Below are 27,960 nucleotides of genomic sequence, written 5' to 3' on the forward strand. Positions count from 1 at the left end.
TTATTTTTTATTTTTTATTTTTTATTTTTTTAGAATACTGTGAATTAGTTGCTTTTCAGGTTGCAGTCATAACTAATCTTCCCTCTCCCCCTGCTTTTAATCCGTAAGGATGCATAATGCAGATTTTATTGATTTTCAGCATTTCAGAATATTTACCTTAAATTGGTGACCATGCAACATGCCTCTCTTGTGTGCTTACATCCACTGGACCTCTGGCCCTGGTGCAAGTTGGTAAAGTCTGATTTTCTCTGATTAACCCTGATTTCACCACCCATGGGTTCCTCCTACTGTTACCAAGAAATATTTTGGTGTCACAATTTGGTTTTTGGCAGGTTCTGAAATGCTTCTGGAGTCTGCACAGCAGAGCCCCACCAGTCGTTTTGCCTGCTGGCACTGGCACATGCTGGCGGCACACATTGGTGGCAAGCATATGAGGAGGGAGGAAAAGCATATTTTCCCTAATGAGCAGCTGTAGATGTGCATCCCCACTTCAGATCTGTTATAGACACCCATGTGATGCAATTTCTGTCCATTAAAACAGCCCGTGCTGCATTATCTCAGACCTTCAATTACCAGGTAATCGTACAAACGACGTGTCTGTCTGGCTCAGGCCAGGACAAAGTGGCAGCTGAGCAGCACGCTGCCCCTCTCAGCAGTCTGGATCTTGGTGCTGGTGGCAGAGGTTGTGTGCGTGCCCACAGCACTGAGGGCTGCACCTTTGGGAGCCCACCACCACGAGGTTGTGGTGCTGGGCTCATAAATCCACTCTTGGTTACGTGGTGGCTTGTTGTTAGCACAGCTACATTCGTCCCCATGTAGCATTTCAAGTCAAACAATTTAATGGCCCATTGGCTAAATGCTGACAAACCTACCTGGAATTCAGCAGGAGGTAAGGACTGAGTAAGATCTCGGTGAGGACACTGGCAGATCACCCTGTGTCACACGAATCCTTGTGGTTCAGGGGAAGCTATTTACTGATGTGGGTCTGCCTCATGCTCTGCGTGGAAACTGTGTTAATGTTTTGTTGTATGAAAACGTTTCTGAGGCAGGGATATTGCTTAGTTTTTATTTGCTGGGCTTTGTGTCTGGCCTGGCACAAAACGTCATTCACTGAAATGTTGATATTGGCATGCTTTTATGCACCACTGCAAATCAGATGAATGATTAGAGATTTATCCTTTATTTTACTGCAGATATGAATCACCGGCTAGCACACACAAACCCAGCTGTATGCAGGCTGTGTGAACATCCACCAAGTGCACAGGCCTGTTACAGACAGCTGCTTTTCGATGGCAACACAACTGGGTTACTTCATTATCACCCCAGCAGCACCGCGGGACACCTCAGCTCTGCTCTCAGAGGTCGCTGGTGGCGATCGCTTCCCAAACCACACCAAGTGACATTCGTGGTGCTGGTTTTATTTCGTGGTCATTCCGATACATCTGAGCTGGAGATGCAGCTGCTGGAAACACGCTGCAGGTGACAGCATCAGCACAGACACCACGTGCCATCAGAGCCCCAAGAGGGATGAGCATCTGTGTGTTGGGGTCTGCCTTTAAAGCCACCCATCACTGTAGGCAGCATGGGGCAGCCTCTGGAGCCTGTGCACCTGCCCCTGTTTCGGTAGATGAGAGGTGACACATGAGGACAGTCCTCCTGTCCTCCAGGATGGGTTTTGTCAATTCCATAGGGAATTTTTTTCCTACTTCCCCATGTACATCCTACTACTTTCTGAGAAGCAAGAATATGGTCTATCCACATTTGAAATCGACTTCCTTCAGGCAAAAGGCTAGAGACCCAAATTTAAGGTATTTCAAACACTAAAAATGCAGATGTTGAAAGGTTTTATTAAGCTTTTTTTTTTTTTTTTTTTTTTTTTTTTTTTTTTTTTTAAGCAAGCAAACAAATCCCTCCCAGCACCTCATGCAACCCCAGCCTTCCCCCTGGCAGAGCACCAGAAGCTGAGAAGTCCTTGGCTCTGTACAAGCACTGCTCTGCAATAACTAAAACATTGGTGTGTTATCAACGCTGCTTTCATCAAAAACCCAAACCACAGCATCAAACAAGCCTGTGTGAAGAAAACAAGCTTTCTACCAGCCAAAACCAGTGCAATCACCATCCTCTGGAACCAACACCAGTTTGGGGGATTGATCAAGGTTCATGGATTAAGTAGCGCCTGACTTGGACTATTGCATAAACATGATTTTTTTTGTTCATCTATTTATTTTTGGAACATTTTTCAAAGAGGTGTACTGTGGCTTAATTATAGGGAGACAAATCACAAAATAGATATAATCAAAGGCCCCAAACACATCTCTAACAGAGCAGTGGAGGCCCCGGTAATCAGGGGCTCAGCTGTAATGGAGAAATTAATACCTCGCCTCCGCTGCATCCAGAAACTCACCTGGCAGCCCAATATCTTTATTTTTAGAGTTAAAACAACCAGCGCCCCTGGTTCACATGAGTGAAGAGCCAGGACGCAAAGATCAATCATAGCAATGCTTCAAGTCCCTCCTTCTTTTATATGTTGTTTTTAAGGGTGACAATTTCCTCTCTTCATGCTTTTTGTTACATGAATACTGTGATCCTGCTTTCGCTCCTCCTCTCCCCAAAAGGAAGTTTATTGGAAGACTTTTTCCAGGAGTCCTTTGTGGGCACAGTCAGCATGCCTGCCTCTCCCCCAGGTTATCTTGTCTTCTTTTTTTCTCCCCCCACACCAGGAAGATTTAGCCAGCCAGGCAGAATCACCATTCCAGGCTACAGAGTGCTGACAGAGCCCCAAAATCTACCCATTCACCTGGTGCTTGGAGCATTCTGGTTCTACAAGTCAGCCACCTACTCAGATTGGAGTCCCCACATTTGGGGGAAACCTGTGCCTAAGGTTTGTGCACAGGCAGCAGTGCATGCCATTGAGTTCTGTACAGCTGGTTAAGAAACAAAGAATGAAATTCAACCTGAGATGCACCACGTGGACTGCCATATGGTAAACCAAAACTTCTTTATGTTTGTAGGAGGTATACTTCATAGTGCAGAGAGTTTATCCCATTATCCCAATAGTTAATCTGTGCATCATTTCAAAATTTTTATTCCATCAAACCTTTGAAAAAAACATAATGGAAAAGGAAAATAAAACTGGTAAATCTCATGTATTTCGCATAACTTTGAATCACGTGAAATCCAGAATCACAGGAAGATCAAATTTCAGGCAATTCACGTGGTATGAGCTTTTAAACTTCACTTTAAAGACAGCGTTAATTCACAAGTCTTATGATGACAAGATAATGGCAGTTGAGGCATCTTTATACTCTGAACTAGGGTTAATAATGACCCCGTAAAGCAGTAAGAGTAAGTGCTCTGAGTATTTTCCATTTATGACATTAAATATTTTTAGAGGGGATTTGACCTCCTTGTATACATCACACACATTTCTAGAAAAGAAATTCATGACTGTATTCCTTAGACTTCTCTATGATCTGAGAAAGAAGTCCAAAGAACCCAAACACAGCTTGAGAAAACCATTATCTCAGTAAGAATACACTGAATACTGATGGATATTCTCCCTATTAGTAATGCTGTAAGAGCAAAAACGGTTGTAAAGATCTTGTAGGGAATTTAGGAGACGAGTGTTGTAAGTAAATGACTTCACTGACGCTATCCAAGACACTCTGTCAAAAGGCTTTCAAAACCTTTTTGTAGAGCAATTAAGTTTTCTTCCTTTAGAAGAAAAAAAGAAAGACAGACCTTTGTGCAATAATCAGGAACAGGGTAAGAGGCCAGTAAATCACTATGCCAGTAAGATTAACCTGGCCAGCCATCAATTCCTCGCACTGCTGAGCATTGCTTCAGCATGCTGCAGCATGAAGGAACGAAACTGCCATCCCAAACATCCTCCCCTCCCTGTTACTGATGTTGAGGTGAAAAAGGAAACAAACAAACGGCGTTCATGTGTGTCTGGTAAAAGATAAATTAAAAAGCAAGAAATTCATTGAATTAGGGGGAGGGGAGAAGAGGGAAAATTGAATCACTGATTTCTGCCTTCGTTTTTTCACCTCAGACTAAAGCCTAAGCACTCTAAGTATTTAAATAAGCCACTTAATCATTAGGGATCAAGCATTTACCACACTATTAGCTGCTATGTAAGTGTTCCAGAAACCTGTGAAAACAGACTCGTCTGTTCTCAGTACAGACTTCTTTTATGAAAGTTCATTAGAGGAAAAATAGAGCAGTACCTTCTCTCAAGGTAACTGAAGACATAATTCATCACTCCAGGGCCAGCAAAGCTTCTTTCTGTAGATCCAGGACTAGATGTTCTGGCAGAATCCTACTTAAAATAAAATGTCCCCACAAAGCCTTTCTCTGATCAGGCTGTTTCCTGCTACAGCATCCTACTGATTTTGCAATGTAAGTTCTGGTGTCTCTTATAGTGCCAGAGCAACACTTTCCAGTTCAGCAAGTGATAAACTAGCACATAGTCTTCTGTTAACCCTTGATGCTGCCATTATACTGGTGTCTAAGTACTCCACCTTCTACACTTCAAACAGGATTTTGAAATCTGATGGGACTTCCATAGCTTCTTCCAGCATTCAGTGTCACATAGTTACACATGGACTCTATGCTCTAAGGCATCAGTAGAGGTAACACCTTTTGGAATATGCTTCCAAGAAGAAAAATCCTTCCCTCCTGACTTCACGTGTCTAACTCCATACCATGGTTTGATGGCTCTCTCAGAACCCAAGTGATCTTTTTCAGCAAATACACATACCTCTCATACCTCTGCTACACATACCTAAAAACTAAGCTCCTTCAGATTTTAGAGGAATTATTAATTTTTAAATTACTACCACGGTCTAAACAGAGCCATTTACTCAGAATGGAATGAAAAGATTTTAAAATTTTCAGTTTAGTCTGCAACAAAAATGCAGAGCAAAATACTTAAACTAGAGCCTAGTTTAACTATTTAGCCATTTTTAGCATCTTATTCTGAACTGCAGATCCTTGGCAGATCCTTGTCTCTAGGGTACAGGATTTTGTACATTCATAACTTAATGCTTTGAACTCACTGCACAACTTTCTTCTAAGACAAAATCATTTAAGTTGAAAATGACCTTCAAAGATCAAGTCCAAGTGTCAAGATGACCTGCTGAGTCCCATGACAAAACTATGTCCCTTCTATCTGTATGCTAAATGTTGAGTTTTTTTTTTTTTTTTTTAATCTTGTGGAAGAACAAACCAGCCTTGTTTATCTGTTGCCAACAGTGGGAAGGTCAATGCTTACACCAGAAGTACCAAAACAATAAAAAAGTCAGGAGATACCAGTAAAATGAACTTTATTTTAAAGCTCATTAAAAGGCTTCACAATAACACTAACAGAATTAGCATTTCCTTCATTTTATATACCCCACATGAAAAATGTATTGTTTAGCAAGAGACGAAACGTAAGCGTTTCTGCATGCTACTAACACATTTCACCATCTTATTGTCTGATAAATGCTTTGGACTGCAATAACCAAAAGCCTTAGAACAGAAGAATTTATTCTGGAAAGTCCTTATGAACGGGACAGACACTGGCTTTTTATTGACATACCCAATCAGATGTCCAGATGAAAGAAAACTACCTTGGCATCTACAAATGCCTACGAAGGTTTCGATTACAACCTTTTGAAGGAGCAGTATATTTCAGAGCAAGGGCTTCTTTTCATCTTTAGTGATGCAAATGGTTAAATACTGCACAGAAGCTTAGTATGAACTCACAATTCCACAGGAATCTGAAAGTTACCAAGGCAATTTTCCTTTTAGGATAGTCATGACCAACACTATTACTATTCTTTCCTCCCATAACACAACATATTCCAGACAAGTTAAGAAAAAATATAAATAGTTCCCAAAACAATGCATTCCCACCCCCCCAATCACATACAACAGCAAAAATATCTTCTGTCATGGGATGAAATAACTTGCTGCAAGTGCTGTGGTTTAGTCCAAGTCCATGTTAACAGTGCTTTGATCACTTGGATGACATTCGCCATTTTGTTGAGGCATTTCTGAATTTTTGTCGTCTTCCCCCATGTCTTCAGTTTTATAATCGCTCCGTTCATTCAAGGGGTTTTCCTCCTTCGGAGAGTCAACTTTTGGTTTTGGTTGGGTCACAATGGGCTCACAGACATTGTTCAACTCCTGAAAGAGCGAGAGGAAAAAGTGTGCTCAAAATATGCATTAAGGACACAGCTTCACTAGTGTGAAGAATCCTGTGCCTCAAAAGCTGTTTTAAAACTTGCTTATTTGTTTCCCAAGTACAAACTAACAAGTATATATTGTACCCTGAAATAAAATAACAGATTTACGTCTCAAAGTTCAGTGGGCAAAGATCTTCACTTAAGATTTTCAATGTCATGTGTGATTGTTTTCTTTCTTGGTTTTGCCTTTTTTTTTTTTTTTTTTAAAGAAAAGATTTTGTACCTTTCAGCCATTCTGAAAAACAATCTGAGTTTTTAAGGTGACTGAAAGACAATGCCAATAGCTCCACAAAATTATTAACAGTATGGCACAGTTCCTCTGCTTTCTACTCAATCTCAGTTTGTCCACACTTCCACCCTTTCAGAATACTGGAGCAGTCAGGTGAAATAAGAAAGGAAGGGGTGGAGGGAAGAGGCAAGAAATCAGTCTAGCTTTTTATGCTAGCCTATCTTCAGAAATGGCCTCTGAAGTTAGTTTTTTATGGTACTTACTTGTAGCTTTGCCTTAATTTCACTTGAACGCACAGCTGGATCCTGATCTAAGCTCTTCTTAGCCTGTGCACTCACAGCATTGTTCATCCACTCTACCACCTCGCTAACACACTTCTCTACTTTCATCATTTCCATTTCATCAATATGGATGTATTTTTCATCCTGCAAAGGTACACATTTTTTATTAGTTAATAATGTCAAGTTCAGTGGCATCAAGTTACAAGAATATCCCAGTTATTTACAGATTATCTTCATTGATTTTCAAAAAAAAAAAAATCAGCAAGTTAGATATGCTACATGAGACAAGAAGAAGTACATACAAAAATAAAGTTTCCTTTGTTCAATATTCAAATAGGAAAGTTAGTTCACAGAGCAAATACAGACTTCAAAGAAGTTGCCAATAAAATAACACAACATTCTTAGCACTTCTTGCTAAGTACACCCTCCTTCCCTTCTTGAGAATCTTACACAGACCCCGAGCAGCTAAGAACATGCCATCCTGCTGTACATAGAAAGCGTTACAGAGTTGTTCAACTCTGAGCCTCAGAAACAGTCACACAATTAACTGATACCAGGGCACTAGACCTATTCTGCAGCATCACCCATGACTTTTGCTGGGAATTCAAAAGAGGGATTTGATGTACTTAAACGTACTGTATTCATTAATATTAATTTCAAGACTATACAACTACTGAATAATTTAACTTAATGCTAATTTTGCAATTATAGCTGTGAATACAGAATTATTTGTTGCAAATCTCAAAGTTATTTTGGGTGTCGTGGACTGCCCCATTAAAACCCGAGGACTAAATTTTTCAGAGACAGGCATGCTTATCAAGAAAGTATCTTCAAATAGCACTGGCAAAAGAAACACGTACACAAACATGCACGATGTTTTAGTTTCTCCCAGGTAGCTTTTATACTAATGCTTCTCAGCACAGTGCCATACCCATATTCTTGTTCCCAATAGAATGGAAAGAAGAGCACAACTCTAAAGAAGTCAAATTAGCCTTTAAAACGTTGAGAATCAGACCAGTCTAATCACTCTTCCTCTTTTAAGAACGTACTTTTTGGCCTGAAAACATGGAGAAGCATCAAGCAACTGAAAATGATGCACTGTGTGAGTTTTTGTTGTGTACTAGGAAACATTTGTGGTGTTAAATTGGTGACCTACAAAACCAAAGACTGCAGCTAATCTGAGAGAATTTGAAACCTCTGCCAGCTGGTGGGCCTCAGTGAAACCCTATGTGGTAAAAGGAAGGTACTTCGAGGCCACATACCTTATTCCTGAATTCCCCAGCTATTGTGGCATAATACTGGAGCCTGTGTCCCAGTTCTTCTAACACCTTTGGTCGTTCCTCTGCTTCTTGATAGCGCATTTCAATTGGAGTACCTAATTTCTAGAAAAAGCAATTCCCGTGCATTACATATTTCATTAACATTGTTTACATTGTTTCCTGTAGTATTTTGGAAACTTTGCTTTTCACTTCGGGCATAATAACAGACCTACCTTTAAATCCTCCAGTTTGTCTACATACACCTGCTTAGCTTCATCCTCGCCCTCTTCATACAGCCAGCCTTCTGTCTCTGTTAGGAGTGCAGAGAAGCTTTGAAGATCCTGTGTGTCAATATAAATCAACATGTCAAACACCAAAATACACACCAATTGGCTATGCTAGTACGCTGGTAAATATAAACAATTATTGGCCTCCTACATAAACATTTCTTTTGTCTAATTAAGTTCAATAAACCACACCAGCTTTTGAACTGAGAACACACACCTGCAACATAGGCAGCATTTACAGCCACTTGCCTTGGGCTAGGCCAATGATTGGGCTGCGATTTTAATTCATGGTTTTACCTGTGAATTCAACACAGCTTCCCTTTCTAGTCAACAACTTTACTTGGAAGCAAAATAAGTTCTGTTGCAAAGGGAGTGAAGTTGTTAGGGATACACACTATTTGCTAAGCCTGACCCTAATTCTGGATCAGCCCCAGCCATTATTCAATGGAATTAAGATTTCCAGTTATTTCCATGATAGGTGGGTGATAAAGCTTGACCAAGGAATACAGAATAGATATTTTGTGTCAGTATTTAAAGAGAAGGTGCTGAAACTATAACCTACCTTTTCACAAACAAACTTCTCATATGGTCCAGACAATTTGTCCCTGAACTCATACACATATTCCTCCACTGCATTCTTGGCATCATTTCTCTCTTTTTCCAGCTTGTCTTGCATAATCATCTTACCCTGTGTAATCACAGAAAAAATATTTTAATTAAAAATACCTATATTCAAATAGCTTTCTAACAAGCACGGGTGGTGTAAAACACCCAAATCTCCCACAGACCTTAGCTCACATTAGCTTCTGGAATTCTCTTAACTACCAAGTAGACTCACCTGAAGAAACAGAATGTCCTTTTCTAGGTTACAATAGCTTGAACCAATCTGTGATTTCATTCCATGCACCAGTTCTCTGAAACTATCGTTATAAACAACACTCCAATCTTTTGTTAAGATTTCTCAGTTGTGCTAAAGTTGGACAGTTATTAGCTCACTTTAAGTTAGCTGAGTTTACCCTCTAGGGTTACAGTAAAGTATCAGACATTGCGCCTTGAAGAGCAGACAAGTGGTTAATAGCTGCAAACAAGAAAACAGTTTAAGCCCCACTAACTCACCTCTGTTTCAATATACATATTGAGGAGATCTTTTCCTAACTGCCAAACCAAGTTAGCTTCAATAGGCAGTTCCACATTCTTCACCTTTATCTTGGGTTTTTTAGCTTCTGGAGGCTGATCACCTTTCTTCTCATTTGTCTGAGTTGGAGAGAAGAAAAATAAGATAATATTCCTGACTTCCTTCTGATGAATTAACACGATGATGATAGAAACATTCATGGGGAAGAACATGCAGAGATTTTCTGTTTTCTTTGAGAATCTTGAAAATATACTTGCATGGCACTTTCCCTTCAGGCAGCCCAGCTCTCATCCTAGCCTGTTTCCAGTCTATTTCACAGCAAGTACTGAACAACAGCAAGGACATTTCCCAGATATATCATCTATTTGCAGGTTTTTCCAGAAGTACCCCTCTACAGCTTAACACTTCACTAGTGGTGCTGACAGCAGCAAGATTTTAATCCAAAAACACTTTTCATCTTACATGGATGAAAGGAAACTACTAGCAATATCATGCAGGCACATGTTTTTCACATTGATTATCTCCCCTTCCGTTTATGAGTTCTTAATTCCAGCTTCTCTCAGCACACCTAGTAAGTTGGCCTCTTAACAGCTGTTAAATTGAAGTGTCTGCACCTCAACCAAATTAGCTACAGAAGACTGCATAAAGACAGGGAAGTGGTAGAGAGGGACTTACTTCTTGCAGGATTTCTTTTGCAAACTCTTTATGAAAAATCATCACAAGATATACAGATTATTTTTCATAATTACTAAAAGGTTTAAAAGTGAAAAAAGGTTTTGAGTACCAAGTTCCTTATTTTTTTTCCCTGGAATATTACAATTTTAAATGCCACCATTATACAGTATAACATTTTCAACAGAGTTAAAGGGTCACTCACTTTCTTGACATCTGGGGTTTTGTTTTCTTCAGAGGGAGGTTCTGATGAAGGGGGAGACTGTGACGTTTGCTGACCATCAGTTTGTACCTGGGACTGTGTTCCAGCCTCACTGTTCTCTTGCTGGATATTTTTCTGAAATGAAAGCCCAGGCACAAAGGATGTAGAAGGCATGTGCACTTGAATTTAATCAAAGTTACAGGGCACCACTTCTGATGCACATACTATACCAAGTGCCCTAGAAAACATTCTGTGCACACGCAGACACACACGCTTTAACTGATACAGACTAGGAATAAGATAAGAAGGACCTGGTGAAAATGCTACCTACCAGTGCCACCCTGGCAGTACAATACTTGCGTGTGTGCATTCTACCACTTTCTTTTTAAAAAGTGGCTTTTAATTTGAGTCATAGCTTAAGGTTTCTTCCCCCCTCAGAAAAATATTAAAGCATCAAGTCCACCACATTATTCCCCACTGTTCCCCTTCCCATCAATGCTGTAAAAACTGGTCCAATTTTCCCTTCCATGAGAAGTTCTAAAACTTCACTAATACAGAGGATTACGCACAAATCCTTTTGACACAGAGAACACGGATGACTAACAACCCAAACCAAGTTTTCCTATCTGGAACACTCCGATAACTGTATCAGCTGTAAGCAACCCCACACCCTCAAGCAACCTGCTTCCTGCCATTTGGCATTTTCCCTGAAAAGTAAATTTAAAATCCACATAATTTTTAAGATGGCAGTGATTTTCTCCTTTTCTGATAAGTGTTTTTTCTAACAGCTATGCACATCTCAAAATTAGCCTCATTTTGCATCCTTAGATTTTTTTTCCTCTTCCCAAGTATGTAGCAGCAGGACACATTTTCATCAGCAAGGATATTCACACACAAGAAAGTGTTAACTCACATCATTTGAATTTTCAGCAGGCCTCTGGTCCTGGGTTTCCACTTCAGTCTCAACACCAACATCCTCACTATCTTCACTTTTAACTGGTTCTACCATGGATGCAGTGGACACACTGAAAATGCCATGAGTATTGACACGGACTTTCACTTTGACTTTAGACTTTTCTCCATCCTTCTGGGCTGCCACATTCTGGATAACATACCTACCTAGAAATCAAACGAATCACAATTCACACAGTGGAACAAAATAGGTAATATCACAGAGCTAGAAAAATACTTTCTCTTCCACACAGAGGAAAAAGTATTTGACCACACCACTAATACCTGCGCTAATATCATGGTCCCTCAATGAAATAAGTACTATGAAATACAAAACAAAAACATTATTGTTCCATCAGTTTTACCTTCCAAATACAAAGGCATAACATTGTCATCACCTAGGGTAGGTTCTCCTGTCACTAGTTATACAGAAACATGGAATAAATACGGAAAGTAAAAGCTTGCTCCCCTTGCTTGTGTTACCTGTGATGCTACCATGGAATGAACAAAAGCTAGAAAGATTTAATCTAATGCCAGTGCTGTGGTATGTTGACCTACAACACAAGATATAACAGTATTTCTAGATTTCTATAGATTTCTATAGATTTTCTTTTATAAGTATAATTAAAAATGTCTTTTCAGCTTTTCATCCATATAGGTCTCTCATGATCTCTTACTCTAGGGAGAAGTGAAATTGTTTTGTAGCTCCCGCAATGTTTGAAATTTTGAACTAAGAAGCAGACAGTTAGCTTAACAATATACAAAAAGCAAGATCAGACACTCAAAAGAACAGACTTGTTTTCCTTCCTATTATATGTATATCACAAGAACAGCGACCTGAGATGATGCTTTACTGATATCCTCATTGGCTGGATACACACACGCACCTCATCAGCAGATCTGATCCTTATGCATATAATCTTTTATCAGCTTACTTTACAGACCAAAGAATGTAATCCCCTCTCTTGTAAATCCAATAACACTGCAGTTGTGACCTGTCCTCTTTCAGTAGTCTCATCAGAGCTACTGACTCACCCATTAGGGCAACTGACTCTGTTCTGAGCAAAATTAATTGGTGAATAAGCTGAAACCAATCTGATTTTCAAAATCCACACTCAGTTGCAATAAAGGAGTTAAACATCTCATTTGTTAAATCCATATAAGTTGAAATCCCACTACTAGTCTTTACAGGAATAGCTAACATGAAAGGAAGTCTGTCATTTCTGGAACTACAAAATACTGAACTGGCTTCTAAGACAGTGTTTGAACTTTGTGCTCTCAGTGAGCCAACCAGAGAAGGTGGTTCAGTGTAGGGAAAAATAACTGATTTTTCCTGCTGGGGAAGTTACAGGTGACTGAAAATTATAGGTGACTTTGTAGTACATTAAGTAGTAGGTGAAGTATTGGTAAATCAGACCGATGTTTCTGCCCTGTGCACTCTCCCAACCATATCAAATTTAGTAGTTTATCTTCCACACTATGATTCTGGTGAAACTGTAAGTGTATTGTTAACAAACTGAACAGCTATATTATGAAATACCTAACCAATCAATAGCTCAGGGATAAATTATTTTCCTGAGTTTTGTCATTGTTTCTACCAGCCTGAAATACTGAAGTCTAAGAAGTAACCAGTGAACTTTCTAACAAAACCAAGCAATTACTTGACAATTCAACAACTTCTAGCTTAATTTTAACATGCAAAAATGCAACATCCAATTGCATGCTTAAAACTCCAGAGCAAGCACTTAATTGACCTATCTTTACCAAAAAAATATTTTTCTAACTGAATTATGAACTCCTCATACCTGTTATCACTGTAAATGTCATAATTCGTCAAAAAGGATCAAAGACTGCTCACATTAGCAATAGGACTCAAATCAACGCCTTAGTCTTGCAGTTCCTACTGCTTAGCACTCAGTAAGTTTTAAGCAAAGCAGACTTATGTCACACCCAGAAAGAACAGAAAAAATGCAACATCCAGTAACAAGATATATTCTCTAGTTCCACTGCTCCTGTGTAACACATGTTTAAGTTCTCTACATACAGGAGATATTTTTCAAGTGTTCCTAGATTGCTTTAGCAGAGGAGATCTTGCCATTCTCTCATTCTAGTCATGAGCGTTCTGTTACAGTTCCCCTTCAGTTCACTATAGGAAGGAAGCAACTTTTGAAGCCAGACAAAATCCACATTTGGTTACCTATGGAACAGGACAGTCGGTAACTGAGTCCTCAAGAGACCAAAACCTAAATAAATACATCACACAGCTTTACTGCAACACAGCACACCACTATTACAGAGCTGATTCAAGACCAACGTTGCTATCAAACAACTTAAGACAGCAACACTTCCAAGACAGCTACTTACCAATTTTTGTCTCTGGATACGGGACTCCAGTAGGATCAGAATAAAATGCTTCTAGCTCAAATGGACCTTTCCTGTAGAAGGTAAGAACTTTGGAGAAAGGTGCTGCATGATTCCTGCTGAACACTTCATGAACCCTATGATTAGGAAAAAAAAAAAAACCACTTTTAGCACGATCTTTGAGCTGAAAGACCTTGATTTAGCATCAGAACTCTTTTAAAAACACCGCTATGCTTTGACACATTTACCCTTCTGAACAACTCCAAGATACTCCTCTCTACTGTACTGCAAGGAAAATAAAATACTGTTGTGTATTGTAATCAGATAGTATCCTGTTCTGCTAATTTTGAGTCTCAGAAGCAAGTAAGTTTAAGAAGTTTTAGATGTAGGTGGCAGTTTAGCAGCAGTCCTCCAAAATTTGTTTCCTCCAAAGACATTCTGAGTTTGGAATAGCATAATTTAAACCACAATTTGCACTGTTCCTCACTTAAGTCTCAAAAGGCTAATTATAGTCCCATTAATTCCTTACTCACTCAGCTTCTATGGCTCATTTGAGAACACTGACACCAGATTATTATTCATTCCCTGATATGACAGAAAGACAACTAGCTTTATTTTATGTTCTTCTTCTAGGTTCTGTCTGCCATTATGCCTGCCTGATTCTGATTTCCAAACATTTTTTTAATCTCCTATGAAAGCATCTCATCTAACAACCTCAGTGGGAGAAAACAAGAGCTCCACCTAGAATGGGAATCCAGAGTTTGCTCTCAGAAGCCTGTGACAGAAGAAACATCAAGTTCTGTGTTTCCACAAGAAATACAAAAGAGAAAGCTGAGTTACAGAGAACTTGAAGGAAAAAAGGAAAAAACAGCAAAAAAGAATATGAACAGCTACTCTAGTACTTTAAGCTCCCCAAAAGTTAACCTCAGAACTTCCAACATCTTAGACAGCAAGATGTATTTCCCATAGGCATGACACAGTTAATAACGTAGGTCAGAGTTTCAAACATGGCAATTCCAATAAATTTGTCTTATGAAGCCAGAGGAGTAAAATTTTTGCTTCTGTTTCTAGCCATACAAATAGTATCCATTTAAGTTTACAATGTTCATAGTGCATAATATTACTACAGAAACCAGAAGCTTGATAGATGTTAGGAACACCTTGGATAAAAAAGCCATAAAGAAAAATGGTATCAGTATACAACAGTTTTTGTAGTTCATTTTATATTTCAAAACCTGACAGATACAGGTAATGCGAGAGAGTATATTGCTTGTCAGTTCAAGTTTTGGGTTTTTTTTTAATCTTTAATGTATGAGGGTAGTTATGGCTAAAACTTTAACTCGTGCCTTTACAACAGAATCTCCACCATGAACGATCTGTGGTGTATGACGTACAAGGCTTTCTGCATCAGAGTGCCAAGAACCTAGTTTAAATGCAACCAAAAAAGTTATCCTTTAAATGCAAAGGCTAAAAGTTTCACAGAACAGTAGTTTGAGCTACCTACCCTTCAGTGTCCTCTGCTTCTGTGTTCCACAACAGAGATATTGGGAATGGTGTAGCATCTGTCACAGAGAATTCTCTCACTTTAAAAGCTGGAGAAAGAATTGCACACTAAAAGAAAGAGAAGCATTACATTACAGTTAATTAATTGCTCTAGCTCCTGCCCCCAACATTTTAACATATTTAAACACAAAAAGGAGAACCGCGGTGACTTCACTAAAACAGAGCTAGGTGAGTTGCTTGATTTCAATAGTCTGGTAAGAGAACACAGATATACATGTATGTTCCTATTTTTGAGTAAGCAACACTTTCAACCTTATTCTTACTGCAGCTTGTGAAAAAGGTAGCAGTCTAAAGGAATGACAGGACTGTAAAGAACAGAAGTGCTGCTTTACTTAGGTCTAAAGTTAATAAAAAATAAAACATTAGGCATGTATTTTACAGGTTCTACTTCCCTGCAGACAATTGATTGCTAGTGACAGAAAGCGATTAGTGGGGTCAAGAAACAAGTCAGAGAAAGAATCGAAATAAGGGAATGAGTAAAGCAGGGAACGAAGACAATGAGTGATTTGCCTGTAAAATATAGTTCATTGATTAGAATGTATAAAAATAATTTGGAGGTGACAGGGAAAATAGAATAAAAGTCAGTTTTGCATTGACAGAAAGCTTGATACCAGAAAATTCAGAGCTGCAATGTTCTAGGTTCTACATAGATCTTGTACACTTTATTGATAAAAACATCTCAGCTTGACATTGACTCTTAAATTCCACTCATTAGAAAAGATTCCTAGGCCCCTTCATCTGAAGAGAAGAGCAGGCTGCTTATAGAATACACCCAGCATCAGTACTTTAAATAAGCTGTTGTACCACAGAAGAGTACTCTGAATTCTTTAACAGCACAGTCCCATTAAAAGACTCAGTGAGCAATGTATGCACACTTAACCATTTCTCACAACTGCTTGGCCACCTCTTCAGACAGCACTCTCAGGAAATTTAACTTCTCAGTTTCTCAAGTGCTGCTGGTACCATACCTGCAGAGCACAGCCTCTAGCTATGGCTTCATCTGCATTCAGCGTTGTACTGACATCTTTGCCAAAGAATTTAGCAATCCTCTCTTTGACAGCAGGAATGCGCGTTGCTCCTCCCACAATCTCTACAGCAGTCACATCTTCCACTTTCAGCTGTGTTTGTTCCATTAATGAAAGCAGAGGCATCTCTATCCTTTGCAGCAGGTCAGCACACAATTCTTCAAACTGAGACCTAAGAAAAGAAATGTCAACCACACCATGACTGTCCCCTCCCCTTAAGATTTTCTGGTATTTGTTTCTAAACTGATTTTGATTTCTGATCAGGTTTATTAACTACTCTACAAAAAGACTTGAAAAGCTAAGCCCCTGTGAGCAGGCTGAAGTGACAGCCAGCAACAAGGCAGTACATGAACAGCTGCTTACAGATTTTCCTACGCTGCTATCAATGTAGCTAACATAGTAAGATGAAGGTATTGTTTGGGCAGGCACTGTATGTTTACCTCTAAGCAGAGGTTACAGATAAGAGTGCAGAAAACACTCATGCTTCCTTTACAAAGAAAATCTGTTTTGTAAATACTGGAGAAAAAAACACTCACTTGACAGCAGTTAGAAGATTAGCAGTGCAGTGACTACAAATGAAGTTGTGCCTGTGAGTGCATGCAGGAGAGATGCACAGGGAAAGACTATTTACACCCTGGGCATAATCAAGTCACCCCCAGAAGTGCCATTTCTGTCCTCCATTTCTCTCCCAATATCCACAGTTCAGTAAAAGCAGAAAAAAAAAAAAAAGGAGAGCTTGAATTGTTTCTATCTTAAGAGCAGTATGGGATTTAGGTTACCTAAAATATACTGCAGACCTAAATAGCCAACCCCCCGCCCTGGTTTGCATGCATCAACTCATGGTTTTAAGTGTGCCATTTTACAGGAAGAACAAGCTTCTTACGCATGTATTATCACACTGAAAACAAAGGCTGAAGCGTAGTGCTCAGCTATCAGAGCTTAGTTACTTTAACACTTAGAAACTCAAGCAACAACCTAACCATCTCCTATAGAGCTCACCTGTTCATTTTTCCAGATACATCAGTATCATTCATGAAGCACTCAATGTTTAGGGGAATGTCTGTGCTATTAGAACTCATCAGTTTCTTCAGCTTCTCACACTCCTGATACAGACGAAGAAGAGCTCGAACTTTCGATTTTGGATCCAGTTTGTACTTAGTTTTTATTTCTGCACAGAAGTAATCTACCAACTTTGCATCAAAGTTCCTTCCACCTAGGAAAGGGTCAAACGCTGTGCCAAGTACCTGGTTTAAAGGACACAATTAGTTTAACACTCAACAGAAATCAAAACGCTAGTCTTTCAATAACAGCAAGCATTTGTTTTGAAAAAGGTGAGGGGCAAGTCAGCCGGTGTTTGGCTTAAGTATTTATATAACCACATCTGTAAAAAGTTGCTTTTCAATTTTACAAGGGAAGTAAACCTCAGTAGGTGACAATCTTAAGTACTCACAATTTTAATCCATCCACTTAGTTTAAGAGGTAGTAATTACACTACATATCTCACATCGGTGTGTTACAGAGCAATTTACAGCCTCCATTTAAAGTCATCCTAATGAAGAATACTGATAAAATCTTCTTTGCACCTCAAATGCAAGAATTATTTCAGAATTTTAAAAACAGGTTTATACAGCTGATTCTACTGTCTCAAAAGTCTTTCATCTTCATTTAATCTTACTACCTTTAGTTTACTCTTGTTGAATGCACAGGCTGATACTTGAAATGCAGAATGTCCCATATCAACGAACACAACTATTCGTGGCTTCTCTTCAGGTGCTGGAAGGTCTTGTTTATAAATTCCATAATTCAGAGCCACTGCAAAAAAAAAAAAAAGAGATATCAATGTAACCTCTGGTTAGTCTACAATTGAATGCCATCACATCCCTGCAAACATTAAGCTACAGAATGAAGAGCAGCCAGGAAAGACATTCACCTATGCAAGGTCTTTCCTACATGAAAGCTTTATTCCATTAACATGGATGCTGTAGGACCCAAGAAGCAAGTCCTTCCTCAGTCACATGTATGCTCTGTCCCTAAATGTTTAAGCATGCAAAACTAAGAATCCATGACCCTGTTTGAAGGGTTAATCTCCTTTGATCTGTTTACTAACAGCTCAGTTTTTAGTGTCTCATAGTAATCAAAGATGCAGAGTGTTTTAATAAGAAAAACCCAGTTTTGAATTTAAAAAGCATCTCCCAGGCATGAAGGTCATGACTTAGAATGCTATGAATGGTCAGGAGAGGCTGCAAAAGGGAATAATCTCAGTCTACACAGAGCATCAGGCAGGCACAAGTTGTGAAGTGCTGTGGAAGTGTGGAACAGAAGCCAGTGTGGCATATAAACACAGGGTGATACAGTCAAAGGACAGAACAGTAACAGTTTTGCTGCAGCATTTTGGATAGATAGCAGTGTCACAGTGAGGCAGGAGGCTGATGCAGTAATTAAAGAAAAATAAAGGCCTAGAGAGTTTCACCTACACAGTTATGTAGGAAAGGCTCAGATTTTGGCATATGTAAATGCACATTCTCACATTTTCTAGCCAGAAGAAACCCCAAACTGAAGATAATAGGCCAGGCTCCTAGCCAGATTATCAGGCAAGAGAATTAGAACATTAGCGAAGGTGGTAAGGAAGGCAGAGAACACATACTCTGAGGAACAATGCTTTATTACCACACTGACACCTTCTCATGTAAGGAGGAAGGGACACTGGCTCACTAACTTCCTTAATCTGGATCTACTGGTTTTGATGTGACTATTTGGAACAAGTTCAGCCTCATTTCCCATTGATCAGTGGCTTGAGACTTATGGATTCTGGTATCCAATAAAGTTGCCCTGCACTTTGTACACTCATTCTCATCTGTGTAGATTCCTTGGGAGTCTATAAATTCTAGCCCCCCCCATTCAATCCCTCCCACAGCCAGGTCATGAACAGGTGCTTAACTAAACCCCAACTATATTGCATGGAATACATCCAAGTGCTATATCCTTGAGATCTAGATTTGATTGAAATGTGAATGAACAAAATGTGAATGAACAAGACCAACACAGTGTTTGTATTTTTTTTGAGCATGCTGAACAAGTTACCTTTGTTCCCAAGTCAAGTCTTATGAAGAAAATCACAGCAGAATTTGTCTCTTAAGAAAATACAAAGTTTTTTATTTTCTGCTCTACTGTAACTAAGGACCCCACCCCCCACAGATATTATCAAAGACTGTAACACTTAACATTAGGAAGTGTTGGACAGTACTCAGTAGCCTTACTAGGTAAGGAAAAGAAAATGAGAAATGCTTTGTTGTACAATAAAGGAAAGCTGCTGGTACTAAGATGAAAGATCTACATTTTTGTGAATTGCTCATTCCAGTGGCAAAGCTTCTAAGGATCCTCACTATAAAGCATACCTGATGTGGGCTCCCCACTTACCCAGCTCAAGAATTCACATTATCACATTTCCTAGAGTACTCTTTGCTATATAAAGAATTAAGCTAAGACTAGATGATGGAAACAGGCACATATGGCTTCTATAATGATACTGTCGGATTTGCTCTTCATTAGGTGCAAATACATTGCATTCAACATAAGAGTCATACTGACCAAGCATCTATGTTTATTCGGAATCTTATGCTTTACCAGATACTCATCTGAAAATTATTACAGAAAAACTTTAAGATACCATTCCATCAATTTCTGTCAAAAAATTACGTACACCCTTAAAATTATCTTCCTTAGAGGAAGAGCAGCTAACATTATCTACCCAGACCTGTGCAAAGCATTTGACACTGCCCTGCATGATATCCTTGTCTCTAAATTGGAGAGACATGGATTTGATGGATGGACCACTAAGAAAGGAATCAGCTGGATGGTCACATTCAGTGTTCTGGTCAACAGCTCAGTGTCCAAGTGGAGAACACTGATGAGTGGTGATCCTCAAGGGTCAGTATTGGGACCAGCACCATTTACATCTTCACTGGCAATACAGACAGTGGGATCAACTGCACCCTCTGCAGGTTCACTGGTGACACCAAGCTGGGTGGTACAGTCGATACTCTAGAGGGAAAGGACACCATCCAGAAGGACCTGGACAGGTCTGAGAGGTGAGCCTGTGAGAACCTCATGAGGTTCAACAAGCCCAAGTGCCAATACAGCTGGGTGGACTGCAAGCAGCCCTGAAGAGAAGGACTTGGTGGTATTGGTTGATGAGCAGCTCCACGTGAGTCAGCGATGTGCACTTGTAGCCCAGAGACCTACCATATCCTGGGCTGCATCAAAAGCAGCGTGGCCAGCATGGCAAGAGGTGACTCTCCCTCTCTGCTCTTGTGAGACCCCACCAGGAGCCCTGTGTTCAGCTCCGGGGCCCCCAGCATGAGGAGGAAATGGAGTTTTAGAGCAAGTCCAGAGGAGGGCTAAGGATTATCAAAGTGCTGGAGGAAAGTAGTACTAATCGGGAAACAAGTGCTAATCATTACAATATTTAAGAAGTAGACCCCAGATGCAAACAGGGAATGTAAGAAAACTTAGAATAAGAACATTTGTTTTAAGAAAACACCAGACAAGCTCTTGGTTATGCCAATGCATTTTTAGAGTCCTTAACACATTAGCAGGAGGAAATCAATTCCCAATTTTTGTTTTAAAACCACAATTATACCAACAAATACTTTGGAAGTTAAAAAGTATTAACAATTAATGAATTTCTTTTAAGAGTGCCTAGAACCCACAACTAGGCATTGTAGGTTTTCTTCCAGGAAATACAGATGCTAAACTAATTTGACAAGTAGTCCAAGCACATGCAGCAACTCCTAAGTACATACTCAGGGACATAACCACCACTAAAGCTTTCTCTCTTCTACCCCTTCACACAAGACATTAATACGGAAGATGCAAAATAAAGAGAAGAGAAACAGGTGTTTAGAATGTTTGTTTCATGTCCAATTTTTAAAGCCAGCACTGTTTCCTGGAGTAACTACATACACCTGCTGCCATAGGCACACTTTGAAGAAACTGCTGTCTTCTGTACTTACCAGCTGTCATATCATTCATTAATCTAAGACAGTTTAATCCAACAATCTGGGCTGCATCCAGAACAGACCTCCTTTCAGCATCTGTGAAAAATGATGGAACCTGAAGAAAGCAGGTGAGAATGAGAAGTTAGTAATACCAGAAAATGAGACAGACTGTTAATCTGAAAGCATTCATAGAAATTGTATCTATTCCTCATCTTCAAGAATGGGGCTCACTGCAAGTTTTAAACATGTAACTAGTTTGCTGAACCAAGATTTTAAGTACTCTACTCAGTCAAGCTGAGATTAAATTAAACAAACATCCACTATTTTAAATGAGCATACATGAGCAAGAAGCAATTGAATTATTTATATACAAATACCAGGGACCATAAATACTGGTGCAAAATATAAAACAAGGTGTTATGGAGATAGAGACAGAATCTGCCAATTAAGTGATACAGAGAAACTGCTTTGGCCAAAATGACTTCAGACAAGTGGTAAGATTCTGAAGGAGTACATTGATAATTTGCTACAGATCTCTCTCATCAGCTTTGGACAGTGACCTGTGATGTCTCAGATATCAAGTAGACAAACTCTTCTCAACAGACTCAAATACTTATAGATACAACAGGAGACAGATCTGTTCAATCAGTGAACACAGAGGCAGATGGTATTTTATACTTTAGAATGGAATGACTGTTCTTGATCTGAGATAGTTCTCTTGTACAGTCACATTGAAAAAACAAAGTTAATTAATTTCATCTGCCAGAGGGTAAACTTTGATAAATAAAGGTATCCTTGAGTGTGCTTAGTCATGGAATGAAGTTGCAGAAGGGTAAACAACTGGATCAGGGGCATTCTTTGTCCCAAAATTCACACATTTCCTAAGGGAATGAGTTCATGAACTGGCTCAGGGACTGGAATATGGAAGTAGCCCTGGGACTTCTTTAAGTCAGAAGCTCTAAAGCTAGTTAGGATTAATCCCTTTGTAAGCACTTATCTGGTGTTCTTTTTCAGTATACATGAATAGAAACAAAATGTCCTCAATAGTGGAAGTTTAAAAGACATGATGTTCCTGCACACTACAATTACTTACAGAAATAACACAGTCTGTTACTGGCTTTTTCAGGTTACTCTCCGCAGTCTCCTTCAATTTAGTCAACAACATAGCTGAAATCTGCTCCACACTGAAGATATGCTCCTCATCCATGTACATGACCTGAATAGAAGAAATAGGGAAAGTAATACCATCATTTCAATGGGAAGAAAAATTAATTTTGCTAGGCTGACTAATAATTTAACCTTGACATGCTTAATTAGTTTATTATAGAACTGCAATTTACAATTTACCAGTTAGATGTCTACAGAAGCAATAATTACATTTTCAGATTTAAAACACTGAAAACAGCATCAATATTACAGATGAAGAAATTAACTTGAGTTTATAGTGATTTTAGAAGTGATTGAGCCTAGAACAAATAAGGCTGGGTCACATGTCATGCCAGACAGTAAAGTCATTAATTTTTATTTATTTTTAAAACTATCAACTACAGAAAAGTCCCAAACTACCTGCTCTTTCCTCCTGACACTTGTATATGTCTGCTCAAGACTTGTGCAGCTCTTCTGTTAGAAGCTCCTCAACAGTTCACATGAATCAACTAAAAACTTAAGATGAAGCTCAGCAAAAAGTTTAATTTCTTGGTAAGGGAACAGTACAAAAATATTACTGAATCAGTCTCCTGGGTAATAATGCCAATGATTGGGTGAGGGAGCACGTAACAACTGATTCTTGAAAGCAGTACTTGCCTTTCATCCACATCATTCCAATGGGAAAAAAAAACAAAGCATTTCACTTTTAGCAGAGAAACATCCCAGTCTTACCAAGTAAGACAGACTGAATCAGTTCTTAAAACTTATTTTTTGCAGTTAGAGTGAAAAAAAAGGCAAAAAAAAGCTACTGATTTGCTCTGCAAAGACTGAGGAAAAAAGAAGAGATACCAAGTAGCACTGTTCTCTTACTACACTACACTTCCACTTACATAAAAGACTCCTACATGCACTTTAAAGGAAAACATTAATTTCTGTCTGCAATGCACATTAACATCACAAGTCACAATCAATATAAGAAAAGGTACCTCCTCTTTTCAAAAAGCTCAACTCTCCTTCCTTACATTTCTTTTAAAGCATGATCTCTTATGCAATCTGTTCATTACCAAGGCCTGATTCTATGCTCAAGTTTTGAGGCATTAGTTCAAGGTATAAAGAAAAGCAGCAAACAAAATGCACAGCCTTAAGTAAGCCAGGGTCTTCATTAGTGAAGCAGTATTACATGTGAAGTTACAAGGCTTTGTTATTTTTGTACACTTTTGTACATGAATCTAATGCTGATTGCACCTATCCTAGGAAAAGCTGACATTTTACCACTGAACTTGTAGCATAAGCAAGACTCAGACCCAGACTGAGTTGTAACTGGCCAGTTACAAGTCAAGTAACTTACAGGATACCAGACAGTCCTAAAGGAAATCACTCACTTATAACAATTCTAAATCAAGTTTCACACTACTTTATAAGGAATATGTAACCATGTAATTAGACTGTAGCAGTGCATTCCACACAGGAGTGACAGAAAGGTTAATACTTCAAAGTAAAGCCATACAACCTTGTAATTATCTTAGCAGTTCCTCCACTGTAACGTTTGAGCTGGATGTACAATTTGCCAACAGGGAAGCTCGTATTTCAGCAATTACTTGCAAATGAATCTTAATTTGATACTTAACATGCACTACTTAAAGATCAAGCTGGCTATTCATACAAGAGCTCCTCTTCAAGAGAAAGGTTAAAGAAAACCTTTAGGGTAATGAAAGGAAGCTTGCATTTTGCTGACTAGGCATTGAAATGTAAACTTTCCCATGTAGATGTAAAACCAAGAAGAGTTATACCACAAACATACCTTTACTCCAACTCCACCATTCTTCATAGGAACTAGATCATAACTCAACTTCTCTTTTTCCTTTTGAACAAAAGGATCATTAAATGCGCGGCCATGGAACCTCTTGAAGTTAGATACTGTGTTGTGGGCATGAGTGATTTGCTGCAAGAAAACACAGGACATTCAGAAATCTCTTCTTCATCAGCCTGCAACATTCAGTGCTGCTCTATATACCCCCCAGCATCACACATTTTAAGAAAATTTCACTTACCACATCAGTTTCTATAGAACCTGTAATTAGTATCTGGTACTTAATACTAACTTACACTAACTCATTACTACAGAAATCTGACTCAGAGGGCTACATGCTTACAGACCATCATATATTATTTACTATAAATATCATAAAAGTATCTCTAAAACCTCAAAACAATAAGGTGAGCAGTAATATGATTTTATAGTGCCCATTCTTTAGTCATCTACTTTAGATGCAGTTCAAATAAATGAAGAAGAGCCAGTTCCCAAGCATCTGCCACATCTGTGAACTGGTACTCCAACACCAGCCAGCTCACCTCCAGCTAGTCACAAATTGCCATCACATTAAGCACACAGAACTATTCATTCCATTATTAGCTTCAAGACAATCAGCCTCCTCATTCATTTCAACGCTTTTTTTTTCCTTCAGCTCTTCTTAAACCAGGTGAGCTCCCCATTCACATTCACCTAGCAGTCCCTTAAATTCTTACAGCAGACCATAAAAGGACACTGTTCATAGACACAGTGAGAAGCATGAGACACTATTTTGGTCCCAATGTCAGTTTAAAGTACACACTGAACTACAGCATGAGCTGCCCACAGAACCAACTGACCAAGAGAAACATTCTTTATCAGGAATACAATGCAGAACAGAAAGCAGACAGCTAGACTGTCCTAAAAGAGATACAGCACAGATCTCAAAGTAGAATGAAACCCACTCTTTTGGAGAGAAACTAAAAGCATGTTCTTCTCTAGAATAGCCTTAGGCAGGCACCAATGGACTACATAACAGTGAGTCAAATGATGAACATTTTTCTAGCTTTCACTACCTTCAAAGTATCAATTTCCCATTGCATAAAAAAAATCCATCATGGAATTAAAGAATTCAAGCTACATCTCATACTAGAAAGCTATGAAACTACAAGAGTTCTCCAACAGAGCAGCTCCCTAACAAAGAATCCAGCCATATCTGTACTATTAAAGACAAACCTTCAAAAAGCTGTGGGTGGGGAAATTTGTCACACCCAAATTTCCTCCTGCAAACTGTCCCTGGCTTATTCTAATCACCCAACAGTAATCAACAATTACTGGGAGGAACACTAGTTTGTACAGGCTGAAATCCTGCCAGAAACTATTCCAATACCGTAATGCAATAGAATATTTAAGTTGCTGTGTCCAAGACCATTTCCTGGCATGGCCTCATTTATTTGTATAGCCATAACCCCAGCGTACTTGAATGCTACGTAATTCATAGCTGTATTGTTGAAGAACATGCAAGCAAAAATAATTTTTATGTAGTGGGCAGAGAAGCACAAACACTCTGATGGCTTTTACAGCCTAATTTAGAATTACACTCACAGCCTTTTCCAAGAGAACAATCTTTAGATATTTTTAGAGTAATTGTATGCCATTAGATCTGTAGCATGTTTCAATATCTTCCTGCTTAGTCACAATTAAGAAAGAGAATTATGGTCTGTTAACTAAGATACTGCTCTCATCTGCAGTGCTATCTGACTTATTTAAGAGTAAAACAGTTCTCAGAATACATTCCAACAGCAGCTCCTCAAGTTGGAAAAAGATCACCTCTGAGTATTATAAGCTCTCATACAGTCACACTGTTGAAGTCACTTGTCAACAACTTTTTTTTTTAAATAGGAAACAGAAGGAAAGGGACCACCTTACTCCTTGATTTTAGTAGCTAGTACACTCAAAGACACAGATGTAGCTCTCAGTTGCTCATGTGAAGGAACTCCCACTTTTACAAAAGAAACAATATACCTGCCAGACTGAACACTTACAGCAAGAAAAATAGATGCTCACCAAGCACAAAGAAAACATATTAATATACATTAAAGGTTAGTCTGAAGGCAACTGAACTCACAGGCATTCATCACTGGGAGCGCATTCCTTTAAAAGCAGTTTTAGAGACAGAATCTACTTCACTTTCAGCTTACTTCAACTCTTCAGCTGCACTTAACAGAGCACTGAAACACTCCCAAGAGCATCTACATAAGATTTACATCACTTGCTGTTTTGAGTAACAACTCATTTTTGCATACAAGTGAATTGTTAAGTTTCTAATCAGGGGAATCACAGTCAAATAAGCAAAAGCACTGCTAAAATCAAGTTTCTCTAAAGAAAAAACCCAGTTACATATTCACTATTTTATTCCAAACATTAACCTGTAACTGGAAGGGTATGCACAGATGCAAACATTTAAGCCATTCACATTTCATTGGCCATTCAAAATTAAGAAGTGAGATATTACAGGGGAAAAAAGTCTCCTTTAGTGTTCTCTCCATGGAAACCCACTGCAGTCCTTCTACTCCAGGAGAGATCTGCACAGGCCAGCAGAGGCTGCAAGCTTGGTCTCTACCAGCAGTAGTTATGCAACAAGCCTCCAGTTCAGGGCTTGACAATACCTGAGGATTTATTTAACCACTACATTTAGTTACTCTGAGTCATGAGAGAATTTAGCTCTCCCTTTAACATGAAAATATGACTTCCATGAAGAAAGCATTCAGTATTTCTTCAGAACCCATTCAGAGCAGCTTAAGCAATAAAACTTGATGATTTATATTTTCAAAAAACCACACAGGCATTCACCTTTCAGTGGAAGCAAAGGCAGTAAGGTACCTTAATTACTTTAGGAACCTTCGGCAACACTTTCCTGTTCCGTATAATTTTAAGGAGCTCTATGCAGCAATTCAAAGGTTTTACCGTAAATGCAAGGAAAACGGTACATACAGGCATTAAGAACAGAAATATGATGCTCAAGCTGTCAGAAAGAGTGTGATCGGTTGAAAAATATTACTATTAATGAAAGAGAAAGCAGTGAAGTTCTAGCAAAGCCTCCCTGCATTTCTCTGAGGGAAGCACGGCACAGAGGGCAGGATCTGACAATGAAAATTAAGTTACTTGATTTTAAGTACCGGGCAGGGACTCTTTACACCCAGAAGTACTTGAGCAGCTTACTGCGGCTGTTTTAGAGTTGTGAGCGCCTGGAAGGGACCTACCTGGTTTTTAGCCGAGACGCCGATCGCTCTGTTCTTGGACCCGAAGGAAACCACGGAGCTGCAAAGAACAAGAGGCGGCTTAACTCGGCCCCAGGACCTGCTGGGGTGGCTTTTACCTTAAATCACCCTGATTTCGGTGGGGATTTATTAAACCAGGGGAGGGAAGGCAGGAGAGGAGGGACAAGCTGCCCCGTTCGCGGCACAGCCGGCCCGGCAGCACCCCCTGGAAGCTTCCAGCAGCTTCCAGCACCTTCCAGCCGTGAGGGGGGCCCCGCACCGCGCCCCCCATGTCCGCCGCCCCCCCCCCCCCCCCGTACTCACGGCGTGCAGCGGTCGCTGAACTCGTTGGCCACCGTCTCGATGCCGCCGGCCCGCGCCACGGCGATGTAGCAGCTCTGGAAGCCCAGGTCGAAGCCCACCACGGCCATGGCCGAGGCGCGGTGCGGGCGCTGCGCGGGCGCGGAGGGCGGGAGGCGGGCGGGCGGCGGCGCCGCTTTAAATACCACAACGCGGCGAAGTTTCCAGAAGCTGCGGCGGCCGCTCGCCGGCTCCACGTGCGGCTTCCGC

General features: G+C 39.6%; 1 protein-coding gene across 3 annotated transcripts; it reads right to left on the minus strand.

The window, feature by feature from the left end:
• On the minus strand, positions 1-27,960 carry HSPH1 (heat shock protein family H (Hsp110) member 1). Of its 3 annotated transcripts, XM_082771701.1 has the most exons (18): positions 27,715-27,960; positions 27,394-27,451; positions 24,143-24,283; positions 22,289-22,411; positions 21,211-21,310; positions 17,877-18,010; positions 17,198-17,442; positions 16,142-16,370; positions 15,115-15,221; positions 13,614-13,747; positions 11,212-11,417; positions 10,302-10,433; positions 9,406-9,543; positions 8,852-8,977; positions 8,236-8,343; positions 8,006-8,125; positions 6,726-6,887; positions 1-6,174 (listed from the first exon to the last, which is right to left on the minus strand). In XM_082771701.1, exons 1-18 carry the CDS (start codon positions 27,819-27,821, stop codon positions 5,974-5,976), a joined length of 2,571 nt encoding a protein of 856 aa, XP_082627827.1. In that variant the 5' UTR covers positions 27,822-27,960; the 3' UTR covers positions 1-5,973. The 3 variants fall into 3 exon arrangements, with proteins under 3 accessions (XP_082627827.1, XP_082627825.1, XP_082627826.1); XM_082771699.1 differs by lacking the exon at positions 8,006-8,125 and having other exon boundaries at positions 27,715-27,958; XM_082771700.1 differs by lacking the exon at positions 10,302-10,433 and having other exon boundaries at positions 27,715-27,957.

The sequence above is a fragment of the Aythya marila genome (assembly GCF_965140915.1).
Source record: "Aythya marila genome assembly, chromosome: 1".
In the NCBI taxonomy this organism is placed as follows: Eukaryota; Metazoa; Chordata; class Aves; order Anseriformes; family Anatidae; genus Aythya; species Aythya marila.